We start from the raw sequence: 20,419 nt of genomic DNA on the forward strand, positions 1-20,419 counted from the left end.
GAGTCTTACATAATCTTGCCTGTGAAAATCACAATGAAGATTAATATAAAGTAAAAATTATATGTTAAGAAAATAACATATATGGTTATTAAGTGCTTGAGACATGTGCCTTTATAGGTGGCATCTTGTGTAATCCTTGTGTTTTATAGACAAGGTAGCTAAGGCTGGAAGAGGTTATGGGACTTCCATAAAGCCACGAAGCCAGGAGGTGGTAGAATTAAGAGGTAACCATAACTATAAAGTCAGTACGAAATAAAGAAATGGGAACTGAACAAGGAGTATAGAAACCTGGATTCTAGACTAGAGCTACCACTACACCTAGGTATGTTAACTTGGGCAAATTATTTGATTTTTTTGGTCCTTGGTTTCTTCTTTTATTGGGGAAGTTGGTTTGAAAGATGTCTGAAGTTCTTTCAAGGTCTGAAATGCTGCATATCCTGCCTCAAGCTTTTAAACAAAAAGTCTGTCTAAAGTAATGATGCTCCACTGGCATGTTACTAATGGGAATGTGCTGTGGACATTCTAGGAGAAGTAAAAGCAATGGTGTCAAGTTTTAATTCCAAATGTAACTCAATTTTTGAAACAAGTCACACAGAAATTGGTGATTCTCAAGGTAAATCTTAAAACTAGTGACGATTATAAACCACTTTACCAGAACTTTTAGCATATTAAACATATTATTAAAACCCGGACACTGATGCCTTATGCCAACTAGAATATCAAAGAAAAATGTTCTGCCCATCTAGGGTGGACAGAACTTTTTATGTAATTATGTAGAATAACGGAAGGAAAAAAAAAAGACACGACATAAATTTTTCCATGTGCTGTGGCATTTAAACAGTATCCAGGACAATTAAGCACCTGATATGTTTACTGACTAATGAATAAATATCCCAAATGTTAGGTTCAACATTAAGAGAAAAATGAATTACTATATGAGAGATTTACAATGCGATTATATGAAAGTTGGCCCTACTCCATAAAAAAGACTAGAATTGAGAGAAAATAGCTATTATACACAGTTTCCAATGAAAAAAATCTAAGGACTCACTAATAAATTTATACTCACACAGAGGCAGCTGACCAAGCTGGACAAGTTGACATGTCTTGGTGCAAACATATGAAGCTGCTGAAGGCAAGAGATGGCCTGAGCTTGAACGAGGCAGTCTGGGTTATCTTGCATCACTGCACAACCCAAAAGACAGGAAGTCCTTAAGGTAGAAATGGAAGTACTATTACCTAAAATGAAAGCAGAGAGCTTTAAATAATTTGTCTATGAAATCATTCCTCTTTAAACATGTATTACCAGGTTTGTTTGTTTTTCAACCAATTTTAAACTTAAGGATCTGTGAAGTAAATTTCTTCTACAAATGCAGGGATAATCCAGATGACAGATTTTTAGTTATATTGTTATTCTTACTCTAATAAATTTACGTCAACATAAATCATTAGGCGAACAAGAACATAGGAAGGACTATCTGTAAGTTATATCAAATTTTCATGAAAAGCAGAATTAGAAGTGGCTAATGAACTAAGCACCCTGCTTAAATTAGTTGAGTTTCTTTCTAATATTAAAATCATATACTTTATATTTGAACAAATCAGATTATCTGAGTTTGGGGACTTATTTTTTAGAAGAGATGCGTTCTTAAACTATTCCACTTAATGTCTATCACCTTAATTGTCAAGGAAGCATTTAAAAAATACATCTAATCTTTCTAAATATGGTACTCTGTCTTTTCAAGGTAAGAGAAATCACACTGAATGGTATTTCACAAAATACATGATCACCTACTATATGTCAATCACAAAGACTTTTCAACTTTTCCCTCATTTGGTAGAGAAGGAAACCAAAGACAAAGATTTTCACCCAATTAAGTAGTGGTGGAGCTTATATTAAGTTTCCTCATTTCTGTGTTATTTTCTATTATGTCAACATGTAGGAGTCAAAGTCTTCTTCCCAAGATGACTCTCAACATTCTGCCCATGTATTTGCATAGAACACTGTGCTAAACTTCACGTCACTGAGAAGTATTTGAGTAATAAGAAATGAATTGATTTTTTATGCATTTTTTTTTACTGTAAAACATCATAAAATAAGCTATGCATACCCTGTAGCTCTGGACCCAATGTAGTAATGAGGGCATTCAAACAGCGACCAAGACTCTGGTGTACTTCAGCATGAGTAGGAGGCACATTTAACAGTAACATTATAATAAGAGAAAGGGTGGGTTCCACATGCATATGATAGAGGGGGCCAGCAGAATCAATTATCAATGATAGCGAATGTAGTGCCCAGGTCTGTGAAGACAGAGAAAAATAATTTAAAATGCTACAGCAGCATTAAGAAACATAAAACACAATGAATTGTTCTTTGGTGAAGCAAGTGATAAAGTAGTGGCAAAGTAAAGTTATTTGTGTGCTATAACTAACCTGGAAAGAAATAGAGAACATAAGTTTAGAAAAAAATTTCTCATCAAATATCCATTAAAAAACAATCAAAGACAATCATCTAATATAGAATGGTAAACTTAAATCTCAGCACTAAGAATTCCAAGACTATGTTTGATTCTTTAGCTAACAGCTTGAACTGAATCTAGTTTGCTGAAAATTATTTATTGTTTAATCTATGTGGAGAACAAAAATTCCAGTTTTTAAAAAATTCAAAATAAGTAAATAAATAAAAAAATGATTCAACAAAACCTACAATTACATGCAGTAATATGGACAAATCTCTTGAACATATACCACAGGATTCCATTGATATAAAGAATAAAAGCAGGCAAAACTAATATATTATACTGCAAATTAGGATAGTGGTTATCATTGGTGGGGCAGGTAGTAACTAGAAGAGAACATGAGGAGAGCATTTGGGGTACTGGTAATGTTCTATTTCTTGATCTAGGTGCTGGTTACAAGGTATGTTTAGTCTGTATATTCTATTCACAAAGATACACACTTAAGTGTACTTTCATAAACATATAAAAATGAATATGTGTATAAATATGTATATATAAATGTTTATATATTAAATGAAATACCTTTCAGCCAAATCTGACCTGCTACATGTTTTTATAAATAAAAAAGCTTTATTGAAACACAGTCATGCTCATTTATTTACGTATTTATGGCTGCGTTACTACAATGGCAGAATTGTGCAGCTAACAGAGACTGTATGACATGTAAGTGTACACAATTTACTAAGCGGCTCTTAATAGAATGCGTTTGTCAACTCTGGTATACATGAACGAACCTCAGGATGGGGCTGTCTTCAGAGACAGGGCCTTTAAAGAAGTTAAAATGAGGCTATTACAGTGGGCCTTAACCCAATGTGACTGATATCCTAAGAGAAAATTTGGATAGAATGACATTAGAGATGCACATGCACAGAGGAAAGACCATGTGAAGACATGATGAGAAGGTGACCACCTGCAAGCCAAGGAAAGAGGACTCAGAAGAAACCAAACTGGCTGACACTTTGATCTTCTAGCCTCCAGAACCATGAGAAAATAAATTTCTGTTGTTTAAGCTACCAATAAATCAATGAATGAACGAACAAATGAATGAATGAATGAAACAAGACTGACCATATGCTGATAATCAATGTAGTCAGATGATGGGTATAATAGGTTCCTTACAGTATACTTTAATTCTACGTATGTTTGAAGTACATAAAAAGTTCTCCCTTCAGGAAATTGACAAAGTTTTACCCCTCTTGCCAATGAATGCATAAGAAAGCTTACAGTACTTTAAAGATTTTTAATTTATTTATTCATGAGAGACACATAGAGTGGGGACGGGGAGAGAGAGCGAGACACACACACACACACACACACAGGCAGAGGGAGAAGCAGGGAGCAGGGAGCCTGATGTGGGACTCCATTCCGGGACTCCAGGATCACGCCCTGGGCTGAAGGCAGGCGCTAAACGCTGAGCCACTTGGGGATCCCCGAAAGCTTACACTACTTTAAATGCTACAAAAATAAACTGTTAAGTAAGAGATAGCAGTAATCAAGAAGAGTCAGATTTGATGACACTGGGAGCCACTAAAAGCACTTAATCAATAAAAAGGTATTTAATATAAACGTATGTGCATTCACAACAGACTTCTTGAAAGGGAAGAAGAGAAATATAATAAATGGAAGCAAAAAGTACTACAATAAAGGAAGATGAAAGAATGGAACACCTTATAAATTAACTCAGTCAACTACTAGATAATGATGAGGAGACTATTAGTAATATGGTAATTCAAAGAATGAAAGCTAACTGTGGATTAAGGATGTTGAAATTTGAAGAGAAGGTGGTTAAACTACATTTCAGAAAGAACACTAAAAATTTTGGATTATCAGAGAGGAATAGGAAGGGAAAAGAGTAATAGGAAAAATATAAGTGCAGATATGAGAAAGGCCTGTATAGGATGAAAACAGGCAGATCAGAAGTGCCTGGGTGGCTCAGTTAAGTGTCTGCCTTTGGCTCAGGTCATGATCCCAGTGTCCTGAGATGGAGGCCTGCATCGGGCTCTCTGCTCCACAGGGAGCCTGTTTTTCCCTCTCCTGCCTGCTACTCTCTCTGTTTGTGCTCTGTCAAATAAATAAATAAAATCTTTAAAAAAAAAAAAAAAAAAAGAGAAAAAGAAAAGAAAATAGGCAGATCATCTATAAGAGAAGCCAGTATTTTGGGGTAATAATAGACAAGGTTCCTGGGTCAGATTGGAATGAGAAGGTGATTTAGGAAGCAATAAGCAGTTTCCCCAGATTTTTGGTAGGGAAGGGGTAAGATGAAAGTCTTTCAGGAAAACAATGTGTTTTCACATCTAGGGAGAGTTGAAAAGAATCTAAAACTACTATAGTAATTAGGAACACACAAGGGAGGCAGAGATAAGATAAGGGGAGTAAAAGAACAGGAGGAATGTCAATTATTCAAAATTTGATTAAGACATCAAGAGAATGGTGATTTTTAACAGAAATGAGTAAGATATGTACAATAATATGGTAAAGTAGTTAAGAACATGGGTTCAGAGTTCATGACTTGTGTTTGTGAACTGATTCCATGATTTTTTTTTTTTTTATTCCATGATTTATTAGCTTTCAGCTGTGAGCAAGTTACTTAGCTTCTGTAAGCTCGTTTTCTTTTTGTATAAGGGGATTACTGTGAGGTTTAAGTATGTTAAGGTTTTTGAAGAATATAAAATAATGTTTGGTACCTATCAAGTTCTCCAAAATAGTCAATGTTATTAAGATGGAAGGAAGATTCATTTTCAGAAAAAGATACTGATTTTGATTTTGGAAATTCTGAGTGCAAAGACACTGAGATTTGAATTTCAAAAACTAGTCAAGGTTAACAATGGTCTGAATATTTGTTGAGGGGGGATTATTTACAAATTACTAATGGCATATAAAAACAACCTGCATTATATTCAAATCATGAATTTCAAGAAGGTATCACATGGGGTATTTACCTGCACATCAGGAGAAGTACTGTCCTGAGACAAAGTATAAAGGATTCCAACACAAGAACTCAAATGTTGAGAAGAACTTATTCCTCCTAAATATCTATGTAGAGATCCCAAAGCCAATGAGTATCCTGTTCTGGTAACCACATCCCTTGCTGATTTCAGTCTATAATTATGGAAATAAATAATAATCACTGAACAAAACTAATGCATGTACACTGTCACATAGGCAAAATGTATGGATAGCTGCAAAATTCAAAAATATATTTTCTGTTAACTGATAAAAATAAAAACTCTGGAATGACCTGAAAGGTACCTTGAGAAGAAAAACATTTTTATTTAAAATAAAAATGTTATTTTATTTTAAATAAAAATGTTTTTACATTATTAAGTATGAATAATTCCAATGTTTTTTCAGAGATACATTAAATTTGTAAGACAAGCATTATTAGTTTATTGTTAAGTTACTTTTCAAAAGTTGAAGTATCATAAACACACAATATCCTATCAGTTTCAGGTGTACATCATAGTGCTTTGACATTTTTATCCATTATGAAATGATCTCCACAATAAGTCTAGTTACTGTTACCATACAAAGTTTCTGCAATATTATTGACTATATTCTATATGTTATACATTACATCCCATGACTTATTTATTTCCTAACTGGAAGTCTGAACCTCTTAATTCCCTTCACCTGTTTTGCACCCTCCTCTCCTCTCTGGTAACCAACAGTTTATTTCTTTTATCATTTCTTTTTACATGTAAGTGAAATCACATGGTATTTGTCTTTCTCTGTCTTATTTCACTGAGCCTAATTCCTTCTAGGTCCATCCATGTTGTCACAAATGGCAAGATTTCCTTCTTTTTTTATGGCTGAGTAATATTACACATACCATCTTCTTTATCCATTGATTTATTAATAGACGCAGGTTGATTCCATATTTTGGCTATTGTAAATAATACTGCAATGAACACATGGGTGCATATTTTTTTTTAAAGATTTTTCTTTTTTTTATTATTTACTCATGAGAGACACACACACAGAGAGAGAGAGAGAGAGAGAGAGAGAGAGAGGCAGAGACACAGGCAGAGGGAGAATCAGGCTCCGTGCAGGGTGCCTGACGTGGGACTAGATCCCAGGTCTCCAGGATCACGCCCCAGGCGGCACTAAACCGCTGAGCCACCCAGGCTGCCCTCATATATCTCTTTTAATCAATGTTTTCATTTCCTTTGAATAAATATCCAAAAGTGGAATTGCTGGGTTGTATGGTATTTCTATTTTTAATTTTTTGAGGAACCACCATACTACTTTCCATAATGGCACCAATTTATATTCCCATAGTGTATGAAGGTTCCCTTTTCTCCACATCCTACTCAATACTTGTTATGGACACTAGTCAATTAGACAAGTGTAAGGCGATGTCTCGTTGTGGTTTTGCTTTGCATTTCCATGATGATTAATGATGAGAAGCTCTTCAAGTGCCTGTTGGCTATCTATATGTCTTCCTAGGAAAAATGTTTATTCCATCCTCTGCCCATTTTTTAAAAATCAGGTTTTTAACATTAAGTTGTATAAGTTCTGTATATATTTTGGATATTAACCCTTTATCAAATATATGATTTGCAAATATCTTCCACCATTTTAGGCTGCCTTTTTGTTTTGTTAATGGTTTCCTTCATTGTACAAAAAAGCTTTTTAGTTTGATGTAATTCCGTTTGTTTTAGCTTTTGTTGCCATTACCTGACCTCCTTCCCACTAAATATTGCTAGGACCAATGTCAAAGAGTTTACTGTCTGTCTTCGTCTAGGAGTTTTATGGTTTCTGATGTTACTTCAAGTCTTTCACCCACTGAATTTATTTTTGTGGTCCAGTTTCAATCTTTTGCATGTACCTATCCTGTTTTCCCAACACCATTATTAAACAGACTGTCTGTCCCCCATTGTTTTGTTTTTAAAGTAAGCTCTAAGACCACAGTGGAACATGAACTCAGAGCCCCAAGATCAAGAGTTGCATGCTCTACTGACTAGGCCAGACAGGAACCCGTTTTCCCCCTTATTCTTGATTCCTTTGCCAAATTAATTGACTAGATATGTGTGGGTTTATTTCTGGGCTCTCTATTCTAACACACTGATCTGTGTTTGTTTTTGTGCTAGTAATGTACTGTTTTAATTATTATCACTTTCAGCAATGCTGAAAACAGCCATTTCTCCAGCTTTGTTCTTCTTTCTCAAAACTGCTTTGGCTATTTGGGATCTTTTGTGGTTCCATACAAATTTCAGGATTTTTTTTCATTCTAGTACTGTGAAAAATGTCCTTGGTATTTTGATGGGGATTATACTGAATCTGTAGATTGCTCTGGGTAGTATGGATATCTTAACAATATTAAATCTTACAATCCATAAGCATGGTGTGTGTATGTGTACATTAAAATATGGAACACTTTGGGGCACCTGAGTGACTAAGTTGGTTAAAATACGGAACGGAACGCTTCATGGATTTGCATGTCATCCTTGTGAAGCATGGGTCATCTTCAATTTTTTTCAACAATGTCTTAATGTTCTTAGTGTGGTTGTTCACTTCCTTGGTTAAATTTATTCTTAGGTGTTTTATTCTTATTGACAACAGTAATTGGGATTGTTTCCTTAATCTTTCTGACAGCTTATTATTAATGTATAGATATTGATTCCTGTATGTTAATTTCATATCCTGACTTTACTGAATTCATTTAATTCTAAGTTTTTTGGTGGAGTCTTTAGGATTTTCTAGTTTTGTATCATGTCATCTGCAAACAGTGACAGTTTTGCTTCTTCCTTTCCAATCTGGATGCCTTTTAGGTCTTTTTCTTGTCTAAATGCATGGCTAGGACTTCCAAAAACAAGGTGAATAAAAGTGGAGAGAGCAGGATTTCTTTTTTTTGTTCCTCATCTTAAAGGAAAAGCTTTTATTTTTATTTTTATTTTTTTATTTTTTTATTTTTTTTTAAAGGAAAAGCTTTTAGCGTTTCACCACTGAGTGTGTTAGCTGTGGGTTTGTTATATTTAGTCTCTTTAATACTAGGGTATGTTCCTTCCATATCTGCTTTGAGAGCATCATTTACATTTTAAAAACTCACACTGCTGAGATACTTTAATACCATACAGTCTCAACTCAAGAACTTTGATTTTAAAGTTAAATATAGTAAGAATAATAAGTATTAGAGGAATTTTCTTATGCATTCGATGCTAATTGAAATGTTTTACATTTAGTTCTTTCATCCTTCCAACACATTGAGATTCTATACTATTATCAGTTCTTTTACAGATGAGGAGAACAAAGTGATAGCCAAAGTAACTCTTAGAAAATAACCTACTATTAAGTGGAAGAATGGGATTTGAACCAAGTTAGTAATCTGACTACAGATTTCAAACTCTCTTTTTTTTAATTTATTTTTATTTTTTATTGTTATTTTTAAAGATTTTATTTATTTATTCATGAGAGACACAGAGAGAGAGAGAGGCAGATACACAGGCAGAGGGAGAAGCAGGCTCCAAGCAGGAGCCCGATGTGGGACTCGATCCCGGGACTCCAGGATCACACCCTGGGCTGAAGGCAGGTGCTAAACAGTTGAGCCACCCAGGGATCCCCAAACTCTCTTTTTTTTTAAAGTTTATTTATTAACAATCTCTATACCCAACATGGGGCTTGAATTTACAACCTTGAAATCAAGAGTCACATGCACTACTGAGACTGAGCCAGGTAGGCACCCCCAGACTTCATTCATGCTCTTAACCAAATCAGTCATACATGTTCAGCAGACTGGAAAGTCAAAGTGCTATTTGCATTATTACTACTACTACAACTACAAATATAACTTTATATACATATATTACTAATAAAACCATGAACTTTTAATTGTGGTTGTTTTACTCTTTCATATTACTTTCATATTTATTATCTCATTTATCTTCATACTATTGAGCAGGCAGGGTACTATTAACAACCTTCTATCTGAAATAGAGCTGGCAAAAACGAAAATACAGTTTGTGCTTTCTGATCATAACAGCCTATAGCTTTTACTCTTTTCAGTAGATTGTTATTACTACCTATGATCTATATTTCACATTATACAACTCCCAGAGTCTATTCCACTCATAGCCAATCATACTACTCATATATCTTTTTCTTATTATATGAAAACTAAAACCAAAGTAGTAATTGTTCTATGTTTCAAGAAGAGCAGACCCTTCAATTGAAAATATCCACATTTATTAATTTTTTTCTGAGCTGATTCCCAGAATGAAGTTTCACTAGTTCCAAAAAAAATCAACAAGCTATACCCAGTACTAACACATCGTCTTTGAGTATTAAATAAGAAATTCACTTACTTGTCAAAGCTAACTTGAGCTAATGCAGCAGTAAAAGCTCCATCATTAACCACTTGGGCTAATCTAGCCCATGCCTCTGCAGCTGCACATCTCAAGAGGGGGTTGGGACTTTCTAGGGCTCCCATCACCAATGCTAGGGCAGGTTTTCTCATTTCTTCTGAACCCAAGTTTCCCTTGGAGCCAGCTAAGTACTGAAATATGTAAAGAAAAATCCAAACTTAAAACTGTAGCAAATTTTCTTTTGCTTTAAAAAAAAAAAAATTTTAGAGAAAGAGTGTGAGAGCAAGTGCAAGTGGGGTGAGGGGCAAAGGGAGAAGTGGAGAGAGAGAGAGAGAACCTCAAGAAGACTCCCCGCTGAGTGCAGAGACTAATGCAGGGCTTGATCTCATGAGTCTGAGATCATGACCTAGGCAAAATCAAGAGTCAGACAATTAACAGACTGAGCCACTCAGGTGCCACTGTAGTAAATTTTCAAATCCAGTGTGGAATGCATATTCTAGTCAATCAAATACATTCATATTTGGATTACTACTTAAACACACACACACACACACACACACACACACACGAATAAACACTGAACACCCAAACATAATTTGATTTTTCACAGAAAAGTTCTTTAGAATTTTAAACCTCTAGGCAAACAGTGTGGTAGTTGTTACTATACTATATACACGTTCAGAAGAACATTAATAAGAATTTCCATAAAATAACCAATGAAGTGTATTAAATTTTAGTTAGAGAGAATAAACCATAAATGTAACAATAAGCCAGATTTGGTCCCTAGGCCACAGACCGCCAATCTCTGGTATAGGATATTGGGCTGAGTAGGTTAATGCATGGTCCTAAGCCAAGACTTTAGGTTTAATTTCTGACTAACAAGTTTTACATGGAGAAAAAGTAAAAGAGGTATTACAAATCCTGAAACATTTTCATTAAGAGATTGAGAAAAAAGGGAAGAATAAGAAGGGCACCAGTTCTTTAAAAACACCTTACTCCAACCTACTTAATTGGCCATACATTTAAAAAAAAAAAAATTATGCAAATACCTGAATTTTAAAAATACAGAATTACCTTCAAGAAACTAGAGAGTGAAGAAACAACATGTAACTGAACTACTTGTTGACGAGCTCCTTTTGTGTGCTTTATACTGTCCAAAAGCTGTTCCAGTATAGAAAGCCTAAAATAAGAAACGAGATTTAAAAGCAAATAGTAAGATAGAGAATTTGTCAATAAAGATAAAGTAACCCAAAGGGCATTACTGAGTATCTACAGCTAATTTGTTTTGTTGCATTATTTTGTGGGAACTGCTAAAATGAGATAAACTGCTGAACATAGTAAAACATTTTAGGAAAAGAAAATATTAAAAATAAAAAAGTAGTTTGATTATGTGTCCTTCTGACAGTGGGTGAGAGGCACTATTTGTGGGGAAAAAAACCCACACAGAAGTAATCACTTAATAAATATTTACCTGGACAAATTCTACCTTAGTAGCTATTTTCTTTCTTTCTTTCTTCTTTTTTTCTTTTTTTTCTTTTCTTTTCTTTTTCTTTCTCTTTCTCTTTCTTTCTCTTTCTTTCTTTCTTTCTTTCTTTCTTTCTTTCTTTCTTTCTTTCTTCTTTCCTCTCTTTCTTTCCTTTCTCTCTCTCTCTTTCTTTCTTTCCTCCCTCCCTCCCTCCCTCTTAAAGATTTTATTTATTTGTTTGACAGAGAGAGAACACAAGCAGGGGGAGTTGCAGGCAGAGAGGGAGAAGGAGAAGCAGGCTCCTCACGGAGCAGGGAGCCTGATGTGGGCTCGATTCCAGGACCTTAGGATCATGAGCTGAGCTGAAGGCAGATGCTTAACTGATTGAGCCACTTAGGCGTTCCACATTGTATACTTTGTTAAAATACTTTTTCCTTCCCAACATTATTCCCATCTTATTAACTATGATACTGAAATAATTTTAAATGGCTAATAGTGTAATATAGTTTGGCAATATAATACTTCATTTAACCCACTTCCTAGTTTGAAACATTTAAGCCACTTCTAATTATTATTATACACATGATAAGTATATTATACATAATTTTTTTTTCAGTTTTCAAGACCATTTTTAAGGCATTTTAAGAACATGTTTGTGTCCAAACTGCCTGCAGAGACTATGTAGGGTAAACATGACAACAAAGAGAAATTAAGGATAACCATATGGTCAGGCTCACAGGTTTAAAAACCTAAAATGTCATTATTAACTCATATCCTAATCATCTGTTATCTGTGGAACAATGTCATGTTGAAAGTACTAAAAATATATAAGGTTATAGCTTGAGAATTTTGTTATATTGTAATTGAATTTGACCTATACCAGACCTGCCAGAGCCCCCTATTTTTTCTCCACTCTTTATCCCTAAATGCTGACAGAGATCTCCACAAAATATTCTAAATCTTCTGGAAGATGGAGATGACTTGTTTTTAGTAATACTAAATTGGTATGCTTAAGTAGTATTGATAATACAATTGTTAGTTTGGAATGATATTAGATACTGAAACAAAGTTTTGGGTCTACAGAAATTAGAAATATATACTTAACTGAATAAACAGTAAGACATAACATCTGAAAACGTTGATTTGCTATATGCAAATCTACCCTAGCTACAAGTCAGAATCACCTAAGGAGTCTTTAAAAATTTCCATACCCAATATATACATATACCATACTATTATATCAGAATCTACATTTTAAAAAAGTTGTCTAAGTGACTGTAATGTATTCTCAAGGGAAGAACAATCTTCAGGTGAACTAAGTAATTCATTCTTTGCCCTTAGGTACAAAATGTTTCAAAGTAAGCACAAACAACACATGCACAAGACCAATCATAGTTCTTTTCTGTATAAAATTATCTTGACATTCTAGAACTTTAAACATTTTAATGTTTTAAAATTCCCAATGCAGTTTTCTGACTTTTGGAATCCTTTAGTCAACATAGAGAAAACCAAATGATTTATTTTATTTATTTATTTTTAATTTTTATTTATTTATTTATGATAGTCACAGAGAGAGAGAGAGAGAGAGAGGCAGAGACACAGGCAGAGGGAGAAGCAGGCTCCATGCACCGGGAGCCCGATGTGGGATTTGATCCCGGGTCTCCAGGATCGCGCCCTGGGCCAAAGGCAGGCGCTAAACTGCTGCGCCACCCAGGGATCCCAAAACCAAGTGATTTAAAGACAATTTAATATCTAAGGGCATAAACAAAATATGAAAAACCTATTTCTAATCTTAGGGCAATCTCATGTCATAAAAGTTTCTTTTAAGCTGCTTTAAACACAAAGCTAACCACAATGACAACAAAATGCTTTGAAATATTTAGCTGCTGTTGTTAAATATTGAAATTTCAGTTAAAACATTTTTTTCTCTAGAAATGTAAATACACAGCCAAAAGAAAAAGGGTCTGCCATTTTAAACAAGTATCATACCTGGGATAACAGGAAATTAGAAACTTAACTTTCCTATTTATGTAGTTTCTCTCCTCTGGTCTTCTAATGACACCCAATGGAAACTGCTGATAGCTGCTTATGATCCACTTTCTGTATCTGGGATCCTGCCAGATCAATTCCTTTAAAAATCTCCAAAGTACTGCCTGCTATTTTTATTCAGTTAGAATGCAAACATAGTATGCTTTGCTTTTACGTCTCAACATTTTTTTAATAAAAACTCTCCTCCCTTAAATATATATTCATTCTATATGCTACTTTAGTCCAAGTGAGGTTAAAAAAACTTAGTTTATTTTAAAGTTAATTAAATTTTAGAGAGGAGTAAAAAATCATTTTCCTAAATAAAACCTCTAAGAGAGTAATAAAATCAATTTTTAAAAAGGAAAATCTTGTAAAAAGAATCTTCTTTTATTTTCACTTTTTGTCTTAGACCTATTAAAAAGAGTTAGTGGAGCCATTAAGAATATGCTTAATTTAGGGGCGTTTGGGTGGCTCAGTCGGTTAGCATCTGCCTTTGACTCAGGTCATGATTCCAGGGTCCTGGGACTGAGCACCAGGTGGGGTTCCCTGCTCAGCAAGGAGTCTGCTTCTCCCTCTCTTTCTGCCTGCTGCTCCCCGTGCTTATGTTTTCTTTCTCTCTCTCTGTCATATAAATAAATAAAATCTTAAAAAAAAAACATATATATATATAAAGAATACGCTTAACTTAAATCCTTCCCCCTCAAGGAAACCCCTGTTTCATTACTGTAGTTATGCTGTATTAATCCAAATTTATTATTTTAAATTATATGCTCTATAAAATGGTATAGTTACAAACTAGTTCACTCTCATTTTATCTTTTTTTTTTCCTTAAAGATTTATTTATATGAGAGAGGATACTCAAGCATAAGCAGGGGGAGGGTAAGGGGAGAGGGAGAATCTTAAGCAGATTCCCTGTTGAGCATTAGCTCAAACTCATGACCCATGAGATCATGACTTGAGCTGAAACCAACAGTCGGACACTCAACCGAATCAGCCATTCAAGAGCCCCTCTATCAATTCTCCTTTGAATATTCCAGACTACTATGGTTCTCTCATCTTTTAGTGCTATAGCATTCATTTATAAATTTAGTCATATATTATCCTAAATAGATTATAACCATAACTTTTAGTTACAATATACACAGGGAGCTAGAGGCTACAAATAAATTTGGGAAAAACATCATCTTTTAAAATTTAAACTCTGAAAAGACATTTCAGCATGTGTGTGTGTGTCTTATGATACTAAGCAAATACTGCCATCATTTAAAATAATATAACATGAGGCTATTTAAATCAACACAAAGTCAACATAAGGTTTAATCACTTTTCTATCCACTTAAAAAGTAAACTATCCAAAGACATGCTTCAAAACTGTGTTGCTGAAGTGTGCCTGGTTGGCATAGTCGGTAGAGCATGCACTCTTGATCTGGGGGTCATGAGTTCAAGCCCCATATTGGTCCTACAGCTTACTTTAAAAAAGAAAGCAAACAAAACCCCCCAAAAATGTGTGGCTGACAAGATTAAAAAAATTTTGTGAGTCTTCATCAAAAGAGACCAAGGTAAATTCTCTATCTAATTGATATTGTCTGGAAGACTTAACTAGATAAAATGATATAAAAGCAATGATCTAAATACATGTTATTATTTTTGATTTAGCATGCCAGAGGCAGTCAGGAAGGAAGGGAGAGTGGAGGGAATGTAGGGGGAAATGGAGAGAGACAGAGAAGGGAGGAATGGAGAGAATATGAATAAATGAGAACAGTTACTAATTTGTGAATTGTTAAACAGCATAGGCTATGGGAGAAATTCATGTTGCATTTAGTATCTCACATAAAAACAATTTCCTGAATACTAGATGAGTAGTGTTTTTTGTCTCCAAGAAAGTATTACCTCAGTTATCAATTATGAAACTGTCACTCACAATAAGAAGCCATTATTAACCCTTGATATTTCAAAACTGAAGCTTAAGGATGCCTGGGTGGCTCAGTGGTTGAGTGTCTGCCTTAGGCACAGGGCATGATCCTAGAGTCCCAGGATCAAGTCTCTGTCTCTCTCTCTGTGTCTCTCATGAATAAATAAAATCTTTTAAAAAACAAAACTGAAGTTTACTTTGAGTGGAGTGAAATCTACCAAACTGAAGACTAATCAATTTTTTTAAATTTTTATTTATTTATTCATGAGAGACACAGAGAGAGAGAGGCAGAGACATAGGCCGACGGAGAAGCAGGCTCCATGCAGGGAGCCCAACGGGGGACTCAATCCCCCCCTGAGCCAAAGGCAGATGCCAAACTGCTGAGCCACCCAGGCATCCCGAAGACTAATCAATTTTAATCTAATTTTTGAAATCCACCAAACTAAAGATCTTTAAAGGCTCCACAAAGCTTTGATGGTAAGAAAACTCCTGAGACCTAATCTAAGCAGAAAACCAGGGTACTTCTTTGTAACAACAGCTCATAAATCAAAATTCTTGATACCACTGATTTTTTTATTTGTATTTTCAGCTAGATGATAAGGTAATTGTGGATAAAGTATTATATCCACAACAGAGTCTAGCAGTTTTCAGTTTAATCACCAAATTTAATTGATGACTTAATAACTTATTAAATATTAGCCAGGTGAATAATTAAACAAGACCCTTTATCTCACCTAAAACCTGTCATCTATAACTCCTTTAAGGACTTTTTATGAGAGACAGAAGCACTCGCAGCACCAGTGGAGACGGGGAGGGGAGAGAATCTCAAGCAGACTCTGTGCTGAGTGCAGAGCCTGATGCAGGGCTCAGTCTAATGACCTTGAGATAACAACCTGAGAAACCAAGAGTCAGATGCTTAACTCACTATGCCACTCAGTCACCCCACTAATAAGAACTTCTGACATTTTTCTTATGCAACAGTTTTCTATCATGCATTCACTGAACCAATCCCATCCTTAAATATTGTATTTCAGGATAAGTGAACTACTAAAGATGGTTTACCTTTGAGCTTCTCCCACATGAGCACATATAACTCCAAAGAGCTTGACTGCAGAGCTAATAACTGAAAGTACTGGAGACAGGGGTTTAGGCACTGAATCTCCCTCTACATCTTTCTCATAAATAGAATAAGGGTCATACTCCAAACTTCCACAAGCAATACCATTACCAAGCAGGAGCTAAAACAAACAAAAAAATACATATATATAAAGTATTAAAATGACTGTTTACAGAATGAGTCAACCCATGAGTTATTGAAAAATGACTATACCAAAAAAAAAAAAAAAAGACTATACCTGTTCTTCAATAAATCTATGATCAGTTTCTTGTAGCAAAGGACTTAATATCACAAGATCATCCTGATGACAGAGGGGTGGAAGTAAAAATGCAGATGCTGCCACCTGTATATCAGAGGCAGTCAAGTCAGCAGCCAGCTCTTTGAGGATAGCACAGAAGTTTTCTGTTGAGTTACAGAAAATAGCAATTAGCAATTAGTAAAAGCAGTTAACTGTCTAGAATACAGGGTTAAAGAAAACCCAGGCAGACTTTTAATCTACACATCAACTAACTTTATTACAGTCAAATATTATATATCTCATCCTTGAAAAATACACTACAAACAAATGGTTCAACTGGTGCTACTGGTCACAAGACTAGGAACAGATACCGAAAAGACATCTCAAAGTACATGTGTATATACCTTATGATACTGAATAAATACTACCAGCATTTTAAATAAAATGACATGAAGGACAAAAACAATAAAAAAGATGAATACAAAAGCAGATAAATTATATTTGTTTTAAAAACCCATTGCCTAATAATAATTTATAAACATTCAGCATGTTTTTTTATTATGGAAAATTTCAAACATATACACAAGTAGACATAATAGTATTATCATACCCTAACTCCCCACCACCTCAGCATATGATTGAGTGTCATATATCTTGACCAGCTGGATAAATTTTGTTTCACTCTACCTCCATCCACCATCTCACCACCTCCCATATTATTCTGAAGTAAACCCTAGAAGGCAGAAAATTTTCATCTACAAATATTTCCTTGTTGTATTACTGAAAGCTAAGGACATTTTACACATTTCTATTATAATATGTTTTAAAAAACACTAAACATCAAATACCTTATTCAGTGTTCAAATTTTCAATTCTTGTAAATGTGTTTTTGTTTGCTTTTATTTGAATCAAGATCTAAGTCTACATTTTGTAACTAGTTGATGTATCTTAAGTCTCATTCAATCTACAGTTCTTCCCTCTACTTTTCCCTGTGTAATTTATTTGAAAAAATGAGGTTATTTGCTCTGTAGAAGTTTCTACAATCTTAATTTTTATGAATTTATGCCCTAGTGCAGTTTAATTTTTCTATTGTCTATATTTTTTTTGTAAATAAATAACATGGAAACTGGATCCAGAGAGGATCCATTTTATTTGTGTTTCAGGGGCTAACCTAGTTCATAGACAGCACTGCAATCTTCTATAAGACATGGAGGGGCCAGCGCAGGGCACCCGGAAGGCTCAGTTGGTTAACTGACCAACTCTTGTTTTCAGCTCAGGTCATGATCTCAGGATTGGGAGACTGAGCCCAGTCTTGGGCTCAGAGTTGGGCTAGGTATAGAGCCTGCTTTAAGATTCTCTCTCTCCCTCCTGCTACCCCTCCTCCAACTCTTTAAAAACAAAAACAAGGCATGAAGCAGCTTATGGTTGTTCTCTTATATATACACATTTTCAAAAACTGGTTCATTATCACATTGACCTAATTGCCATTTCAAAGATATTTACCACTAAGTGTGGAAATTGTTTCTCTATTTCTCATTCATTTTATTTTTTTTTAAAGATTTTTATTTTAGAGGGAGAGGGAGAGAGTGTAAGGCAGGGGGTGGGGAGAGAGAATCACCAACAAACTCTCCACTTAGCATGGAGCCTTATGTGGGGCTCAATCCAACCACCCTGAGATCATGACCTAAGTCAAAATCAAGAGCTGGGCACTCAATCAACTGAGCTACCCAGACATCCCTTATTTTATTAAGATTTAAAATCTTTTAAGTAATCTCAATGCACAATGTGGAACTCAGTCTTAGAATTCTGAGATCAAGAGTCACATGCTTCAAGGACTGAGCCAGTCAGGTGCCCCTCTCTATTTCTCACTTAAAGTGACTGCTCATAAAAATCCTTGAACAAAGTACACTTAAGAATGATTCCTTTTAAAATGCAAATAGGTTGGGGCAGCCTGGGTGGCTCAGTGGTTTAGCACCACCTCTTCGGTTTAGCACCACCTCTTCGTCCCAGGGCGTGATCCTGGAGACTGGGAATCGAGTCCCGCGTTGGGCTCCCTGCATGGAGCTTGCTTCTCCCTCTGCCTGTGTCTCTGCCTCTCTCTCTCTCTGTGTCTCTCAAGAATAAATAAATAAAATCTTAAAAAAAAAAAAGCAAATATGTGCTTTTTTCCATTTTTTATTTTTATTTATTTATTTAAAATTTTTTTTTTTATTTTTTTGAGAGAGAGAGCACAAGAAGCAGGGGGAGTTGGACAAGCAGTCTCCACACCAAGCTTAGAGTCATATGAGGGGCCTGATCCCACCATCTCCAAATCATGACCCAAACCAAAATCAGGAGTCAGATGTTTAACAGACTGAGGCACCGAAGCACCCCTGCAAATATGTTTTTGTAGAAGTACATCATTGACCTTCTATTGCTAATGAGGAACAACTTCCAGTGTGGAGAATATTAAAACACTAGCCCATAACAAAACTAAAACAGGAAATAAAAACTAAGAACCCAATTTTTATTCCACAAATTTTGGGAAACTAAGTCACTCATGAAAATATTCTGCATCTGAAAAAACAAACAAACAAAAAAATTCTGCATCTGCAGGATGACCACAAAGTCATTTAAGTTATTAAATACGTCGTATGCAACAAAGCAATTTTTTACTGTCTTGTAAACTTACTTTTTGACAAACCACTGTACCAAGCAGTATCATCAGAACTTTAACTTCCGTTTTGTTAACCATATTTTTGAGTTAGTGAGATGTATAACTTTAACGACCTATTTCCTTTTGTGTTAAAAGATTTAGAAATTACTATACATTATTATTGTATGATGAACCATTATTTTAAATTTCAACTGATATTTTAATGGTAAAGTTCTTACTGTTACGCTCCATATACATAAATCTATTATATAGACTACCATTTGAAAAAAATCCTTAAGGAAAAAAAATCCTTAATTTTATTTCTATAGTTTTAAAAATGAAAAAAGATAGCCAAGATATGGCAAATTATTTTTGGTTGAAACATGAAACTATTAATACCTCCATATTTTCTTTTTCTAAAACTAATTTCTTCTTTAATCATATTAAAAAATAGATATCCTTGAAGAAGATAAAGAGGGTAAAGGTAAACATAGATTCTGTTTCTCAAGAAGTTTATAATAATTCCTAACTTTGTCTCCCAGTGAATATTCTGGAACTGATTTAAAATCTATATATTCATGGGATGCCTGGGTGGCTCAGTGGTTGAGCATCTGCCTTCAGCTCGGCGCATGATCCCAGGGTCCTGGGATTGAGTCCCACATCAGGTTCCCTGGAGGGAGCCTGCTTCTCCCCCTGCCTATGTCTCTGCTTCTCTTTCTGTGTCTCTCATGAAGAATTAAATAAAGTCCTTAAAAAAAAATTCATACACGTGTATATTCATTATTCCTTTAGGACTTCTGACTGTATTCTCAATTCTGAGAAAAAAATACAAAACTTTGTTTTTTTCTTTAAATCTTTTAAGGGCAGATTTATATTATCATTTATTAGAAGATATATATTTTAGGTTGACATTCTGGTATTCTTAGATGTTTAATGAAGACTTTAAAAGAAATTAATTTTTTTATCTGTAGTTTGAAAATAAACTCCAAAATATGGTAAAAATGATATAAATGTCTAAAGGGAATTGTTTTTGCCAGAACCAGACAGCTACCTGAGGTATGGAACACAGAAATTATCTCAAGAGCTTTTATATCTAGCAGGTAGCTCTTATATACTAAGAGACAGTATACAAGGAGACAGACCTATCACTAAGTCTTGACTGTTCGTTAAATCTCTTCTAGGTTACTTATAAATAGGTATGTAG

The 20,419-nt window shown here is 34.7% G+C and overlaps 1 protein-coding gene across 14 annotated transcripts in view; it reads right to left on the minus strand.

Moving 5' to 3' along the window:
* The window catches only part of HEATR5A (HEAT repeat containing 5A), a 111,807-nt gene that overhangs the window by 44,142 nt on the left and 47,246 nt on the right, over positions 1 to 20,419 (minus strand). For all 14 annotated transcript variants that reach the window (XR_005363102.1, XM_038544428.1, XM_038544423.1 and 11 more), the window contains 7 exons: positions 16,581 to 16,744; positions 16,288 to 16,463; positions 10,895 to 11,000; positions 9,821 to 10,011; positions 5,459 to 5,618; positions 2,112 to 2,301; positions 1,070 to 1,239 (listed from right to left, as the gene is read on the minus strand). Coding sequence is in view for 13 of the 14 variants with exons in the window: in XM_038544428.1 (XP_038400356.1) it covers positions 1,070 to 1,239; positions 2,112 to 2,301; positions 5,459 to 5,618; positions 9,821 to 10,011; positions 10,895 to 11,000; positions 16,288 to 16,463; positions 16,581 to 16,744 (1,157 nt within the window). In the remaining variant the exon portion in view is untranslated. The remainder of the gene's footprint in view (positions 1 to 1,069; positions 1,240 to 2,111; positions 2,302 to 5,458; positions 5,619 to 9,820; positions 10,012 to 10,894; positions 11,001 to 16,287; positions 16,464 to 16,580; positions 16,745 to 20,419) is intronic.

The sequence above is a fragment of the Canis lupus genome, chromosome 8 (genome assembly GCF_011100685.1).
Source record: "Canis lupus familiaris isolate Mischka breed German Shepherd chromosome 8, alternate assembly UU_Cfam_GSD_1.0, whole genome shotgun sequence".
NCBI classification, from domain to species: Eukaryota; Metazoa; Chordata; class Mammalia; order Carnivora; family Canidae; genus Canis; species Canis lupus.